This window comes from Heterodontus francisci, chromosome 20, assembly GCF_036365525.1.
Source record: "Heterodontus francisci isolate sHetFra1 chromosome 20, sHetFra1.hap1, whole genome shotgun sequence".
In the NCBI taxonomy this organism is placed as follows: Eukaryota; Metazoa; Chordata; class Chondrichthyes; order Heterodontiformes; family Heterodontidae; genus Heterodontus; species Heterodontus francisci.
Window position 1 is genome coordinate 90,378,273 of NC_090390.1, and position 14,220 is coordinate 90,392,492.

The window sequence follows — 14,220 nt, forward strand, 5'->3', positions numbered from 1 at the left end:
ATAAAAACCGACAATTCTCAAACCCAACTGGTTCACTAATGGCCTCCAGGGAATGGAAATCTGACTTTCACCCTGGTCCAGTGCAGTCCGATCACATACAGGAGCCTGGGCAGAATGTAACTGAGGCTGTGACTGTGACAAAGGTAAACTATCCCTCCTCATCATTCTCGACCTGTCTGCAGCCTTTGACATGGCTGGCCTCAACATCCTCCTCCAACACTTCTCCATTATCATCCAGCTGGCTGGGACAGCTCTCATCTGGTTCCATTCTTATCTATGTAATCGTAGCCAGAGTATCACTTGCAATGGCTTCTCTTCCTGCTCCCACACCATTACCTCTGGTGTTCCCTCAAGGATATCTCCTTGGCCCCCTCCTGTTTCTCATCTACATGCTGCCCCTCAGCGACATTACGAGAAAGTACACAGCACTCGTTTTCACATGTACACTGACGACAGCCACCTCTACCTCACCACCATCTCTCTCAACTTCTACATTGTTGCTAAATTATCAGTCTGCTTATCTGATAACCAGTACTGGATGAGTAGAAATTTTCTCCAATTAAAAATTGGAAAAACTGAAGCCATTGTCTTCAGTCCCCACTCCAAACTCCATTCCCCAGCTACTGACTCCATCCCTCTCCCTGCAACAGTCTGACATTTAACCATTCTGTTCACAACCCTGGTGTCACATTTGACCTCGAGATGAGCTTCCGGCCTCATATTCGTGCCTTCACTAAGATCGCCTGTTTCCATCTCTGTAACATCGCCCCCACTTTGCCCGTCTCAGCTCATCTGCTGTTGAAACCCTTATTCATGCCTTTGTTACCTCTAGAATTGACTATTCCAACATACCCCTGGCTGGTCTCCCACATTCTACTCTCTGTAAACTTGAGGTCATCCAAAACTCTGCTTAACTCACACCAAGTTCCTCTTCACCTAACATCACTCTGTTCAGTGACCTACATCAGCTCCTGGTCAAGCTATGTCTTGATTTCAAAATTCTCAGTCTTATTTTCAAATCCCTCCATGCCCTCGCCCTTGTAATCTCCTCCGGCCCCACTATCCTCTAATTCTGGCCTCTTGACTATCCCTGATTTTAATCGCTCCACCATTGGTGGCCATGCTTTCAGTTGCCTTGGTCCTAAGCTCTGGAATACTCACCCTGAAGCTCTCTGCCTCTCCATCTCTTTTTCCTCCTTTACGATGCTCATTAAAACCTACCACCTGGACCAAGCCTATGGTCATCCGACCTAATATCTCCTTTTGTGGCTCGGTGTCACATTTTGTTTTTATAACGCTCCTGTGAAGCGCCTTTGGATGTTTTATTAGATTAAAGGTAATATAAAAATGCAAGTTGTTGTTGTTGAGGCACACAGGTGAGAGGTTGCCATCTGCTGTGCCTGGATTTCTCCAATTAGCTGTAGTTTCCTGTTAGGGAGGAGAGAATTAGCCAGGGCCGACATTCACACTCGCTGTATTGATGAACCTCTCCAGACCTCAAGTGAGCTCTTTGTTAGCTGAACAACATGGGCACTTAGCGTCATAGAGTTATACAACACAGAAACAGGCCCTTCGGCCCATCGTGTCTGTGCCGGCCATCAAGCACCTATCTATTCTAATCCCATTTTCCAGCACTTGGCCCGTAGCCTTGTATGTTATGGCGTTTCAAGTGCTCATCTAAATATTTCTTAAATGTTGTGAGGGTTCCTGCCTCTACCATCTCTTCAGGCAGTGCGTTCCAGATTCCAACCACCGTCTGGATGAAAATCTTTTTCCTCAAATCCCCTCTAAACCTCCTGCCTCTTACCTTAAATCTACGGCCCCTGGTTATTGACATCTCCGCTAAGGGAAAAAGTTTCTTCCTATCTACCCCATCAATGCCCCTCACAATTTTGTATACCTCAATCATATCTCCCCTCAGCCTTCTCTGCTCTAAGGAAAACAACACTAGCCTTTTCAGTCTCTCTTCATAGCTGAAATGCTCCAGCCCAGGCAACATCCTGGTGAATCTCCTCTGCACCCTCTCCAGTGCAATCACATCCTTCCTATAGTGCGGTGCCCAGAACTGTACACAGTACTCCAGCTGTGGCCTAACTAGCATTTTATACAGCTCCATCATAACCTCCCTGCTCTTATATTCTGTGCCTTGGCTAATAAAGACAAGTATCCCATATGCCTTCCCAACCACCTTATCTACCTGTGCTGCTGCCTTCAGTGATCTATGGACAAGGACACCAAGGTCCCTCTGACCCTCTGTACTTCCTAGGGTCCTACCATCCATTGTCTATTCCCTTGCCTTGTTAGTCCTCCCAAAATGCATCACCTCACACTTCTGAGGATTAAATTCCATTTGCCACTGCTCCGCCCATCTTACCAGCCCATCAATATCGTCCTGTAATCTAAGGCTTTCCTCCTCACTATTTATGACACCACCAATTTTCGTGTCATCTGCAAACTTACTGATCATACCTCCTATATTCACATTTAATATTAATGTATACTACAAACAGCAAGGGTCTCAGCACCGATCCCTGTGGTACACCACTGGTCACAGGCTTCCAATCGCAAAAACAACCCTCGACCATCACCCTTTGCCTCCTGCAACTAAGCCAATTTTGGATCCAATTTGCCAAATTGCCCTGGATCCCATGGGCTCTTACCTTCTTAACCAATCTCCCATGCAGAACCTTATCAAAAGTCTTCCTAAAGTCCATGTAGACTACATCACCTGCTTTACCCTCATCTACACATCTAGTAACTGCCTCGAAAAATTCAATCAAATTAGTTCGACATGATCTCCCCCTGACAAAGCCATGCTGACTATCCTTGATTAATCCCTGCCTCTCCAAGTGGAAAATAATCCTGTCCCTCAGAATTTTTTCCAATAGTTTCCCTACCACTGACGTTAGACTCACCAGCCTGTAATTACCTGGTTTATCCCTGCTACCCTTCTTGAATAATGGTACCACATTCGCTGTCCTCCAGTCCTCTGGCCAGAGAGGATTTGAAAATTTGTGTCAGAGCCCCTGCTATCTCCTCCCTTGCCTCTCTTACCTTCTGGGAGTGGAGCGGAGAGGAGCTCTTCCAGCACGCCAGAGTTTTGAAAAAAAAGCTAACAGTGACGTCAGAGGAGAGCTGCAAGGTGACTGGTTGGTGAGTCACTGCTGTTAGTGCATTTAAACATCTTTAAAATATAAGTGGAAAGTTTTTTTTGTTGGGAAAAAACCTTTGGTGATAAGGTGAGTACTACTAAAGTGGTTTTTTAAAAAATTCAGTGTAGCTTATTAAGGACTTTAGATTGGAGTGGGTAGAACAAGGCCCCTAGTGTAATTAGTATTCTTTAATTCAGGGAGTAACTAATTAATCTAAAGGTAAGTCATGGCAGGAGAGCTCAGCCCCGTAATCTGCTCCTCCTGCACTATGTGGGAAATCAGGGATGGTTCGAGTGTCCCTGACGACCATGTGTGCAGGAAGTGTATCCATCTGCAGCTACTGACTACCCGCATTACGGAGCTGGAGCTGCGGGTGGATTCACCGTGGAGCATTCGTGATGCTCAGGACGTCGTGGATAGCATGTTTAGTGAGGTGGTCACACCGCAGGTAATGGCTGCACAGGCAGAAAAGGGATGGGTGACCACCAGACGGAGTAGTAGGTGCAGGCAGGTAGTGCAGGAGTCCCCTGTGGCCATCCCCCTCTCAAACAGATATACCGCTTTGGATACTGTTGGGGGGGGATGACCTCCCGGGGGAAAGCAGCAACAGCCAAGTTTGTGGCACCACGGAGGGCTCTGCTGCACAGCAGGGGAGGAAAAGGGGTGGAAGAGCTATAGTGATAGGGGATTCTATCGTAAGGGGTGCAGATAGGCGTTTCTGTGGCCACAAACGAGACTCCAGGATGGTATGTTGCCTCCCTGGTGCTAGGGTCAAGGATGTCTCGGATCGGCTGCAGGACATTCTGAAAGGGGAGGGTGAGCAGCCAGAGGTCGTGGTCCATATTGGTACTAACGACACAGGCAGGAAGAGAGATGAGGTCCTGCAAAGTGAATATAGGGAGTTAGGCAGAAGGTTAAAAAGCAGGACCTCTCGGGTTGTAATCTCAGGATTACTCCCTGTGCCATGTGCTAGTGAGGGTAGGAATAGGAGGATTAGACAAATGAATGCGTAGCTGAAGAGCTGGTGTAGGTGGGAGGGCTTCAGCTACTTGGATCATTGGGATCTCTTCTGGTGCAGAGGTGACCTGTACAAGAGGGACGGGTTGCATCTGAACTGGAAGGGGACCAATATCCTTACAGGGAGGTTTGCTAGTACTACTCGGGAGGGTTTAAACTCGTCTTGCAGGGGGGTGGGACCCAAAGTAGTAGTCTCTCCGATGAGATAGTTGAGGCAAATGTAGAGGTTAAAGCAAGCAAGTCTAGTAGGCAGGCCGGGCAGGGGCAGGACAGGGAGCGTGGAAGGTCTGGTAGGCTAAACTGCATTTACTTTAATGCAAGAAGCCTTACAGGTAAGGCAGATGAACTCAGAGCATGGATCGGTACATGGGATTGTGATATTATAGCTATTACGGAAACGTGGTTGAGGGATGGGCAGGACTGGCAGCTCAATGTCCCGGGGTACCAATGCTTCCGGCGTGACAGAGGTGGAGGTAAGAGAGGAGGGGGAGTTGCACTATTGATTAGGGAGAACATCACGGCAGTACTTAGAGAGGATATCCCGGGGGAAATGTCCAGCGAGGCCATATGGGTAGAACTTAGAAATAAGAAAGGGGTGATCACTTTGATGGGATTATACTATAGGCCCCCCAATAGTTAGAGGGAATTGGAGGAGCATATATGTAGGGAAATCACAGATAGGTGCAAGAATTATAGGGTTGTAATAGTAGGTGATTTTAACTTCCCTAATATTGACTGGGACTGCCTTAGTGCTAAGGGATCAGATGGGGAAGAATTTGTTAAGTGTGTCCAGGATAGTTTTCTGAAGCAGTATGTGGATGGCCCTACTAGAGAAGGGGCTACACCCGACCTTCTCTTAGGAAATGAGGATGGGCAGGTGGTTAATGTGTCAGTGGGGGAGCACTTTGGGACCAGTGACCATAACTCTATTAGCTTCAGGATCTTTTCTCTTTTGGGCCTCCTTATCTCGAGAGACAATGGATACGCGCCTGGAGGTGGTCAGTGGTTTGTGAAGCAGCGCCTGGAGTGGCTATAAAGGCCAATTCTGGAGTGACAGGCTCTTCCACAGGTGCTGCAGAGAAATTTGTTTGTTGGGGCTGTTGCACAGTTGGCTCTCCCCTTGCGCCTCTGTCTTTTTTCCTGCCTTCAGGATAGTAATGGAAAAGGACAGGACTGGTCCTCAGGTTGAAGTCCTAAATTGGGGGAAGGCTAATTTGAATGGCATCAGACGGGAACTCTCAAAAGTTGAATGCGAGAGGCTGTTTACAAGTAAAGGGACGTCTGGCAAGTGGGAGGCTTTTAAAAGTGAGATAGGAAGAGTTCAGGGCAGGCATGTTCATGTTAGATGGAAGGGCAAGGCTGGCAAGTTTAGGGAACCTTGGTTGATGAGGGATAGTGAGGGTCTGGTCAGGACAAAGAAGGAGGCATCTGTCAGGTATAGGCAGCTGGGATCGAGCGAGTCCCTCGAGGAGTATAGGGGATGTAGGACTACACTTAAGAAGGAAATTAGGAGGGCGAAAAGGGGCCATGAGATTTCCCTGACAGATAAGATAAAGGAGAATCCTAAAAGATTCTATAAGTATATTAAGAGTAAAAGGGTAGCTAGGGAGAGAGTAGGTCCCCTTAAGGATCAGTGTGGTAATCTATGAGTGGAGCCACGGGAAATGGGCGAGGTCTTAAATGAATACTTCTCGTCCGTATTTACCGTGGAGAAGGTCATGGAAGCTAGTGAGTTCAAGGGAGGGAACAGCGATATCCTGGAGCATATCAACATTACAAAGGAGGAGGTGTTGGAGGTTTTGAAGTGCATTAAGGTGGATAAATCCCCAGGGCCTGAGCAGGTGTATCCTAGGATGCTATGGGAAGCAAGGGAAGAGATTGCTGGGGCCCTGGCAGAGATTTTTGTATCATCGTTAGCCACGGGTGAGGTACCGGAAGACGAGAGAATAGCTAATGTTGTGTATTTATTTAAGAAGGGCAGCAGGGATAAGCCAGGGAACTACAGGCCGGTGAGCCTTACATCAGTGGTGGGAAAGTTATTGGAAGGGATTCTGAGAGACAGGATTTATATGCATTTTGAAAGGCAAGGTCTGATTAGGGATAGTCAGCATGGCTTTGTGCGTGGCAAATCATGTCTCACAAATTTGATTGAGTTTTTTGAGGAGGTGACCAAGAGGATTGACGAGGGCAGGGCGGTGAACGTTGTTTACATGGACTTTAGCAAGGCCTTTGACAAGGTACCGCATGGTAGGCTGGTCCAGAAAGTTCGAGCACATGGGATCCAGGATGAGTTAGCCAAATTGGATACAAAATTGGATTGGTGATAGGAGGCAGAGGGTGGTAGTGGAGGGTGGTGTTTCAGATTGGAGGCTGGTGACCAGTGGTGTGCCACAGGGATCGGTGCTGGGCCCTCTGTTGTTTGTCATATGTATTAATGACTTGGATGTGAATGTAGGGGGCATGATTAGTAAGTTTGCAGATGACACCAAAATTGGTGGTATAATGGACAGTGAAGAAGGTTGTCTGAGGTTACAACAGGATATAGATCAACTAGGAAAGTGGGCAAGGGAGAGGCAAATGGAATTTAACGCAGACAAATGTGAAGTGATGCATTTTTGGACGTTAAACCAGGGCAGGACAGATACAGTGAATGGCAGGGCCCTGGGGAGTGCTTTTGAGCAGAGAGAGCTTGGGGTGCAAGTACATAGTTCCCTGAAAGTGGCAACACAGGTAGATAGGGTGGTGAAGAAGGCGTATGGCATGCTTGCCTTCATCGGCAGAGGCATTGAGTACAAGAGTTGGGACGTCATGTTACAGTTGTACATAACGTTGGTTCGGCCGCATTTGGAGTTCTGTGTGCAGTTCTGGTCGCCACACTACAGGAAAGATGTGATTAAGCTAGAGAGGGCGCAGAAAAGATTCACAAGGATGTTGCCTGGTTTGGAGGACTTGAGTTATAAAGAGAGATTGGATAGGCTGGGTCTGTTTTCCCTGGAGCGAAGGAGACTGAGAGGGGACATGATAGAAGTATATGAAATTATGAGAGGCATAGATAGGGTAGATAGCCAGAGTCTGTTTCCCATGGTAGGGGTTACTAAAACTAGAGGGCATAGATTTAAGGTGAGAGGGAGGAGGTTTAAAGCGGATCAAAGGGATAAATTTTTCACACAAAGAATAGTGGGTATCTGGAATGAGCTGCCTGAGGAGGTGGTGGAGGCAGGAACAGTAGCAACATTTAAGAGGCATCTGGACAGGTACTTGAATGAGCAAGGCATAGAGGGATATGGAATTAATGCAGGTAGGTGGGATTAGCATAGATAGGTATTGTGGTCAGCATGGACGTGGTGGGCCGAAGGGCCTGTTTCTATGCTGTAAGACTCGATGACTCTATGACATAACAGCCTGGGATACATCTCATCTGGGCCTGGGGATTTATCTACTTTTAAGCCCGCTAAAACCGCTGATACCTCCTCCCTTTCAATGCTAATTTGTTCAAGTACATCACAATCCCTCTCCCTGATCTCTGCACCCACATCGTCCTTCTCCATAATGAACACAGAATCACAAGGTAACACATGCAGGCAATAGTCTATGTGCTGAGATTCCTAAAGTACTTTCCCTCCTTCATAAACACTGCACATTAAACACCGTGCTGACTGAGTGATTGACAATAATTCCAGCCTCGCCTGCACTGCTCAAATCACATGAACATGGATTACACGTTTTCAACATCTGGCCAACACACCAGATTAACAGTTCTGGACGTACCGTCTTTTTGTTCGTTGAGTTATTTTCTTTTATAAACCTCCTCCTGAAAGCCAGTAATTAGCCCTCCCTCCCATCTCACACTCCCCTTCTCCCACCCATGATCCTTACCTGGTAGGGAAAACAGGATCATAGACAAAGTTGCATAGCTCCTGAGGATACCCAATGGAGATCAAGCGCTCAACGGTCAGGTCAAAGCCCAAAGCCTCGTATTCCGGAGACTTGTATACTGTGGCAAAACAAAAGCAGAATTTTTAAGGAGCATCCTACAATATTTAGAGTGTTTCTGGCAAACTGACCCTGCACAGCAATAAAGGATGTGGTGCACACAAATATAGTTCAGCCACAATCACCAGGTTAATTGCTCAGCTGGAGACTGAGTTGCAGACATTGCGGAGCATCAGGGAGAGGGACAGTTACCAGGACATTTTGTTCCAGGAGACAGTCTCACCCCTTTCAGTATGAAGACCATTAGAGATGGCCAATGATCAGGGACAGGAGAGTCTGACTGTGAGTGAGGCAGGTAGGGTAAATCAGCATGTAGTGATGGAGGAGCCTCAGCCAACAGGTACGAGCCCCTTGTGTGAATGAAGAGAAGGACTGCAAGGTGGATGAGCGGACTGACCATGGCACTAAGCCATTCCAGTGGGGGCAGTGAAGAGAAACGTGGTAGTGATAGGAGTATAGATACTGTTCTCTGTAGCCACGACCGGGAGCTCCAACAGCTGTGTTGCCTGCCCGGTGCCAGGGTTAAGAACATCTCCTTGCAGCTGGAGAAGAACCTGGAGTGGGAGGGGGAGGATACAGTTGCCATGGTCCATGTGGGAACCAATTACATAGGTAGAACTGGAAATGATGAGGAGTTAGAGTCCAAACTAAAACGCAGAACATCAAAGGCAATCAACAATCAAAGGCAAAGGTGATAGGTAAATTGGCCATTGTAAATTGCCCCTAGTGTAGGGAGGTGATGGGGAATATGGGATTACTGTAGGGTTAGTATAAATGGGTGGTTGTTGGTCGGCACAGACTCGGTGGGCCGAAGGGCCTGTTTCAGTGCTGTATCTCTAAATAAAAAAAAATAAAAATCTCCGGAATGTTACCTGAGCATCGTGCAAATTGGCACAGGGTCAAGCAGATTAGAGAACTAAACGTGTGTGCTCAAAGAGTGATGTAGGAAGATGGGGTTTTGATTCTTGGGGCACTAGCATCAGTACTGAGGGAAGGGGGAGCTATTCCACTGGGATGGGCTTCACTTGAACCGGGCTGGGACCAGTGACCTGGCCAATCGCATAATTAGGGCTGTGGACAGGGCTTGAAACTAACAGAGTGGGGGGTAGGGTTTGGGTAAAGGGAAACTTAGAAATCCAAATAGAGGGGTCAGGGCCTCGGAGCAGGATAGTGATGTGGGTAATTCCCAACAGAATGGCACAGGAAGGGCAGAGAGTTTAACAAAAATTGTACATTGGCAAATAAGGTCATTGCAGGGAATAGAGGCAAAAAAAATGACATTAAAGTTTCTTTATCTGAATGCACGAAGCATCTGTAATAAGATCGATGAACTCGTGGCACAAATAGAGGTAAATGATCTAGATCTAATTGCCATTACCGAGACATGGTTACAAGGAGATCAAGGTTGGGAAATAAATATTCCAGGGTACATAATATTTCAGAGAGACAGACAGAATGCAAAGCAGGAGGGGTAGCCCTTGATAGTAAAGGATGACATAAGGACATTAATAAGAAGGAATCTGGCCTCAGAAGATCTTGAAATAGAATCAGTTTGGGTGGAAATTAAGAATAGCAGGAGTCAGAAAACACTGGTGGGAGCAGTTTACAGGCCCCCTAACAGTAGTTATATTATTGGACAGAACATTAAACAGGAACTTACTGGAGCGTGTTGTTACGACCAGCTGAGAAAGGGGTCTAGGGTTCCCTCTCAGCCTTCATCTGGTCTGACCGTAACAGGGTTTAATTTTCAACACACCATGTTTTTAGCTCCCCCTTGGTGAATCTTTGTTCACCGCTTTCCAATTATAAAGCAAAGAAACCAGCCAACAGGTTTTCTTGGGTTTAAAGAAGAAAAGTTGAAATTTATTAAACTTAACTCTAATTCGGTTAACGTCTACGGATACATGATGCGCCCATACTAGAATGCATATGCAATAAACACACATGCAGATAGAGACAGAAAAGAGCAGAGGAAATAAAGTGGAAACATTTGAGGTAATATCTGAAGATGGTTTTGGTTACTGTTCTTCGAGCTCACTGTAGAGTCCTTGATTATAGGTAAATCTTGCTTTTCGTTGGGGATCCAGTATTCTTCTTATAACTTGCTCGATGTAGGAGACATTTCTCTCTTGAAGTTCACATCTTCAGTAGATTTGGAGTTCCTTAAGAGATGAGAGCAGACAGGAGAAGTCTTCTCAGCCAAGGAGCAAACAGTCTTTCTGCCTTCAAACTCTCTGTGGCCAGTTCAAAAAACCCTGGACCAGCCAGTTAGTCGTGACCAGCTGGTTTAACCAGTCCTGGCTTTTGTGGATTGTAACACCTTAGCAGTCTCTGGAATGCTCTTCCTTACACCTTCAATGTCTGGTGATCAAAATCCATTGTGGGTTTAGTGGACCAGGGACTAGCCTTTTGTCTCCACAAGCACTGTGTTCGTATGCAAATGTTCTTCCAGCCAAGTGTCTGGTGATTTTTTCACAAGTCCTTTCTTCACTCCAGCAACAGTTTAAAATCAATGTTCATATGACAAAATTAATATGCCTCATCCTTGGCAGTTGGGGGCCTGCATGACAGTGTAAAAAAGTTAATATATTAATTGTGAGGGCCTTTAATCTGCATATAGAATGGGACAATCAAACTGGCAACAGTGATCTATAAGATGAGTTTGTAGAATGTTTTTGTGACAGTTTCTTGGAGCAATACATTGTAGAACAGACCAGGGATAAAGATATCTTAGATCTTGTATTGTGTAATGAAACAGGGTTAATAAGCAATGTCATAGTAAACGATCCACTGAGAAATAATGATCATAATACCAGTGAACTTCATGTTAAGTTTGAAACTGACGCATTTCAAACACAAACAAGAATCTTAAAGCCAATTACAAAGGTACGAGGGGAGGACTGGCTAAGGTTAATTGGGTAAATAGACTGGAAGGTATGGCGGTAAATGAACAGTGGAAAACATTTAAAGAAACAATTCAAAGGGTTCAACAAAAGTACATTCCGTTCAAAAACGAAAACTCATCAAGAAAGACCCATCCCTGGCTCACTCAGGAAGTTAAGGAGAGTATTAGACTAAAAGAGGCTTACAATATTGCAAAAAATAGTAGCAAGTCTGAGGATTGGGAGTATTTCAGAAACCAGCAAAGGGCCACGAAAAAGTTGATAAAAAGGGAAAAAACAGAATGAGAGTAAACTAGCCAGCAAAATAAAAACAGATTGTAACAGCTTTTATAAGTACATAAAAAGAGAGTAGCTAACGTAGACGTTGGTCCCTTAGAGGCAGAGACAGGAGAAATCATCATGGGGAATGAGGAAATGGCAGAGGCATTGAACAAATATTTTGTGTCTGTCTTCACAGTAGAAGACACAAGTTCCATACCAGAAATAGGCAGTAACCTAGGGGCTAAAAAGAGTGAGGAAATTAAGGATATTGATATCAGCCGAGAAAAACTATTGGAGCAACTTGAGGGACTAAAATCTGACAAGTGCCCGGGGCCAGATGGCCTACATGCTAGGGTTCTAAAAGAATAGCTGCAGAGATAGTGGATGCCCCGACTATGATTTTCCAGAATTCCTTGGATTCAGGAATGGTCCCATCAGATTGAAAGTTGGCAAATCTTACGCTTTTCAAGAACGGAGGTAGGGAGAAAACAGGGAACTACAGGCCAGTTATCCTAACATCAGTTGTTGGGAAGATGCTGGAAACTATTATGAAAGAAGTCTTAACATTGCATTTGGAAAAGCATAGTATGATTGGGTGGCGCAGTGGTTAGCACCACATCCTCATAGCTCCAGCGACCTGGGTTCGGTTCTGGGTACTGCCTGTGTGGAGTTTGCAAGTTCTCCCTATGGCCGCGTGGGTTTCCTCCCACATGCCAAAGACTTGCGGGTTGATAGGTAAATTGGCCATTGTAAAAAATTGTCCCGAGTGTAGGTAGGTGGTAGGAGAATTATGGGGATGTGAGAGGGAAAAATGGGATTAATGTAGGATTAGTATAAATGGGTGGTTGATGGTCAGTGTGGACTCGTTGGGCTGAAGGGCCTGTTTCAGTGCTGTATCTCTCTATGATTAGAACAAGTCAGCATGGTTTTACTAAAAGGAGATGCTGTTTGACAAATTTATTAGAGTTGTTCGAGGATATAACTAGTAGTGTAAATAAACCAGTAGATGTAGTATACCTGGATTTTCAAAAGGCATTTGATAAGGGGACACATTAAAGATTAATAGGCAAGATAAGGACGCATGGTGTTGGGGGTAATATATTAGTGTGGATACAGGATTGGTTAACAGACAGGAAGCAGAGAGTGCACACACTGTACGACAAAGACAAGTCCATTACACTGCACTGAAATGCTGATACCTGCCCTAGTGCATATACAGCAATTGACTATTTATACTAACGATCCCTTATGGTGGGATTTCTACTTTGATACTCTACAATCATTTCCAGGACTCTGCAATATCTGTGTTAACCCAGATCCCAGACATGGTGATTCTGCCTCTGTGTGGGTGAATGCTTTGTGATTCATGTTGTACTAAGCAGCAGAACTGGATGGTTTCATCAATATAACACCACAGTCAAAGCATTTGCCCATAACTGAAAGCTAAAATGTGCAGTTCACTGGCAATATAACTCAGCTTGTTGTGCACTCAGGTATAGGTTAACTGAACAAGATCCCATCGGCATCTGTACCATCCAACAGCTTAACATTTTCACAAAAGAGAGAGGGAAAAATAAACTGACCATATTATCAGCACAAAGTTAGTGGGTGACTCACTCAGGGGAGCTGTGTGTGATAGGGTACATTACTGTGCACGAGTTACTGTCTGAAGCTGACACTCTAAGAGACCAGTCTTGACACATTCAGCCATGAATTGTGGTGGACAATTAAACAACTAACAGGAGGAGATGGCTCCACAAATATCCCCACCCTCAATGATGGGGAAGCCCAGCACATCAACAGCAACAATCTCCAGCCAGAAATGCCGAGTGGATGATCCATCTCGGCCTCCTCCTGAAGTCCCCAGCATCACAGATGCCAGTTTTCAGCCAATTCAATTCACGCCGCGTGATATCGAGAAACGACTGAAGGCATACTGCAAAGGCTACGGGCCCTGACAACATTCCAGTAATAGTACCAAAGACTTGTGCTCCAGACCTTGCCGTGCCCCTAGTCAAGCTGTTCCAGTACAGTTACAACACTGCCATCTACCCGGCAATGTGGAAATTTGCCCAGGTATGTCCTGTACACAAAATGCAGGACAAATCCAACCTGGCCAATTACCGCCCCATCAGTCTGCGCTTGATCATCAGCAAAGTGCCGTCGACAGTGCTATCAAGCGTCACTTGCTTAGCAATAACCTGCTCAGTGATGCTCAGTTTGGGTTCCGCCAGGACCACTCAGCTCCTGACTTCATTACAGCCTTGGTTCTAACATGGACAAAAGAGCTGAACTCAAGAGGTGAGGTGAGAGTGACTGCCCTTGACATCAAGGTAGCATTTGACCAAGTATGGCATCAAGGAGCCCGAGCAAAACTGAAGTCAATGGGAATCAGGGGGAAAACTCTCCACTGGTTGAAAGCATACCTAGTGCAAAGGAAGATGGTTGTGGTTGTTGGCGGTCAATCATCTCAGCTCCAGGACATCACTGCAAGAATTTCTCAGGGTAGTGTCCTAGGCCCAACCATCTTCAGCTGCTTCATCAATGACCTTCTCTCCATCATAAAGATCAGAAGTGGGGATGTTCACTGATGATTGCACAATGTTCAGCACCATTCGCGACTCCCCAGATGCTGAAGAATCCGTGTAAAAATGCAGCAAAACCTGGAAAATATCCAGGCTTGGGCAGATAAGTGGCAAGTAACATTTGCGCCACACAAGTGCCAGACAATGGCCATCTCCAACAAGAAGGGCGGCACAGTGGCGCAGTGGTTAGCAACGCAGCCTCACAGCTCCAATGACCCGGGTTCAATTCTGGGTCCTGCCTGTGTGGAGTTTGCAAGTTCTCCCTGTGACCACGTGGGTTTTCGCCAGGTGCTCCGGTTTCCTCCCACA

The 14,220-nt window shown here is 45.9% G+C and overlaps 1 protein-coding gene across 1 annotated transcript in view; it reads right to left on the reverse strand.

Annotated features, from left to right (window-relative positions):
* The window catches only part of nt5c2a (5'-nucleotidase, cytosolic IIa), a 142,876-nt gene that overhangs the window by 41,758 nt on the left and 86,898 nt on the right, over positions 1 to 14,220 (reverse strand). Inside the window, exon 4 of the mRNA XM_068053223.1 lies at positions 8,046 to 8,163. Coding sequence (XP_067909324.1) covers positions 8,046 to 8,163 — 118 coding nt within the window. The remainder of the gene's footprint in view (positions 1 to 8,045; positions 8,164 to 14,220) is intronic.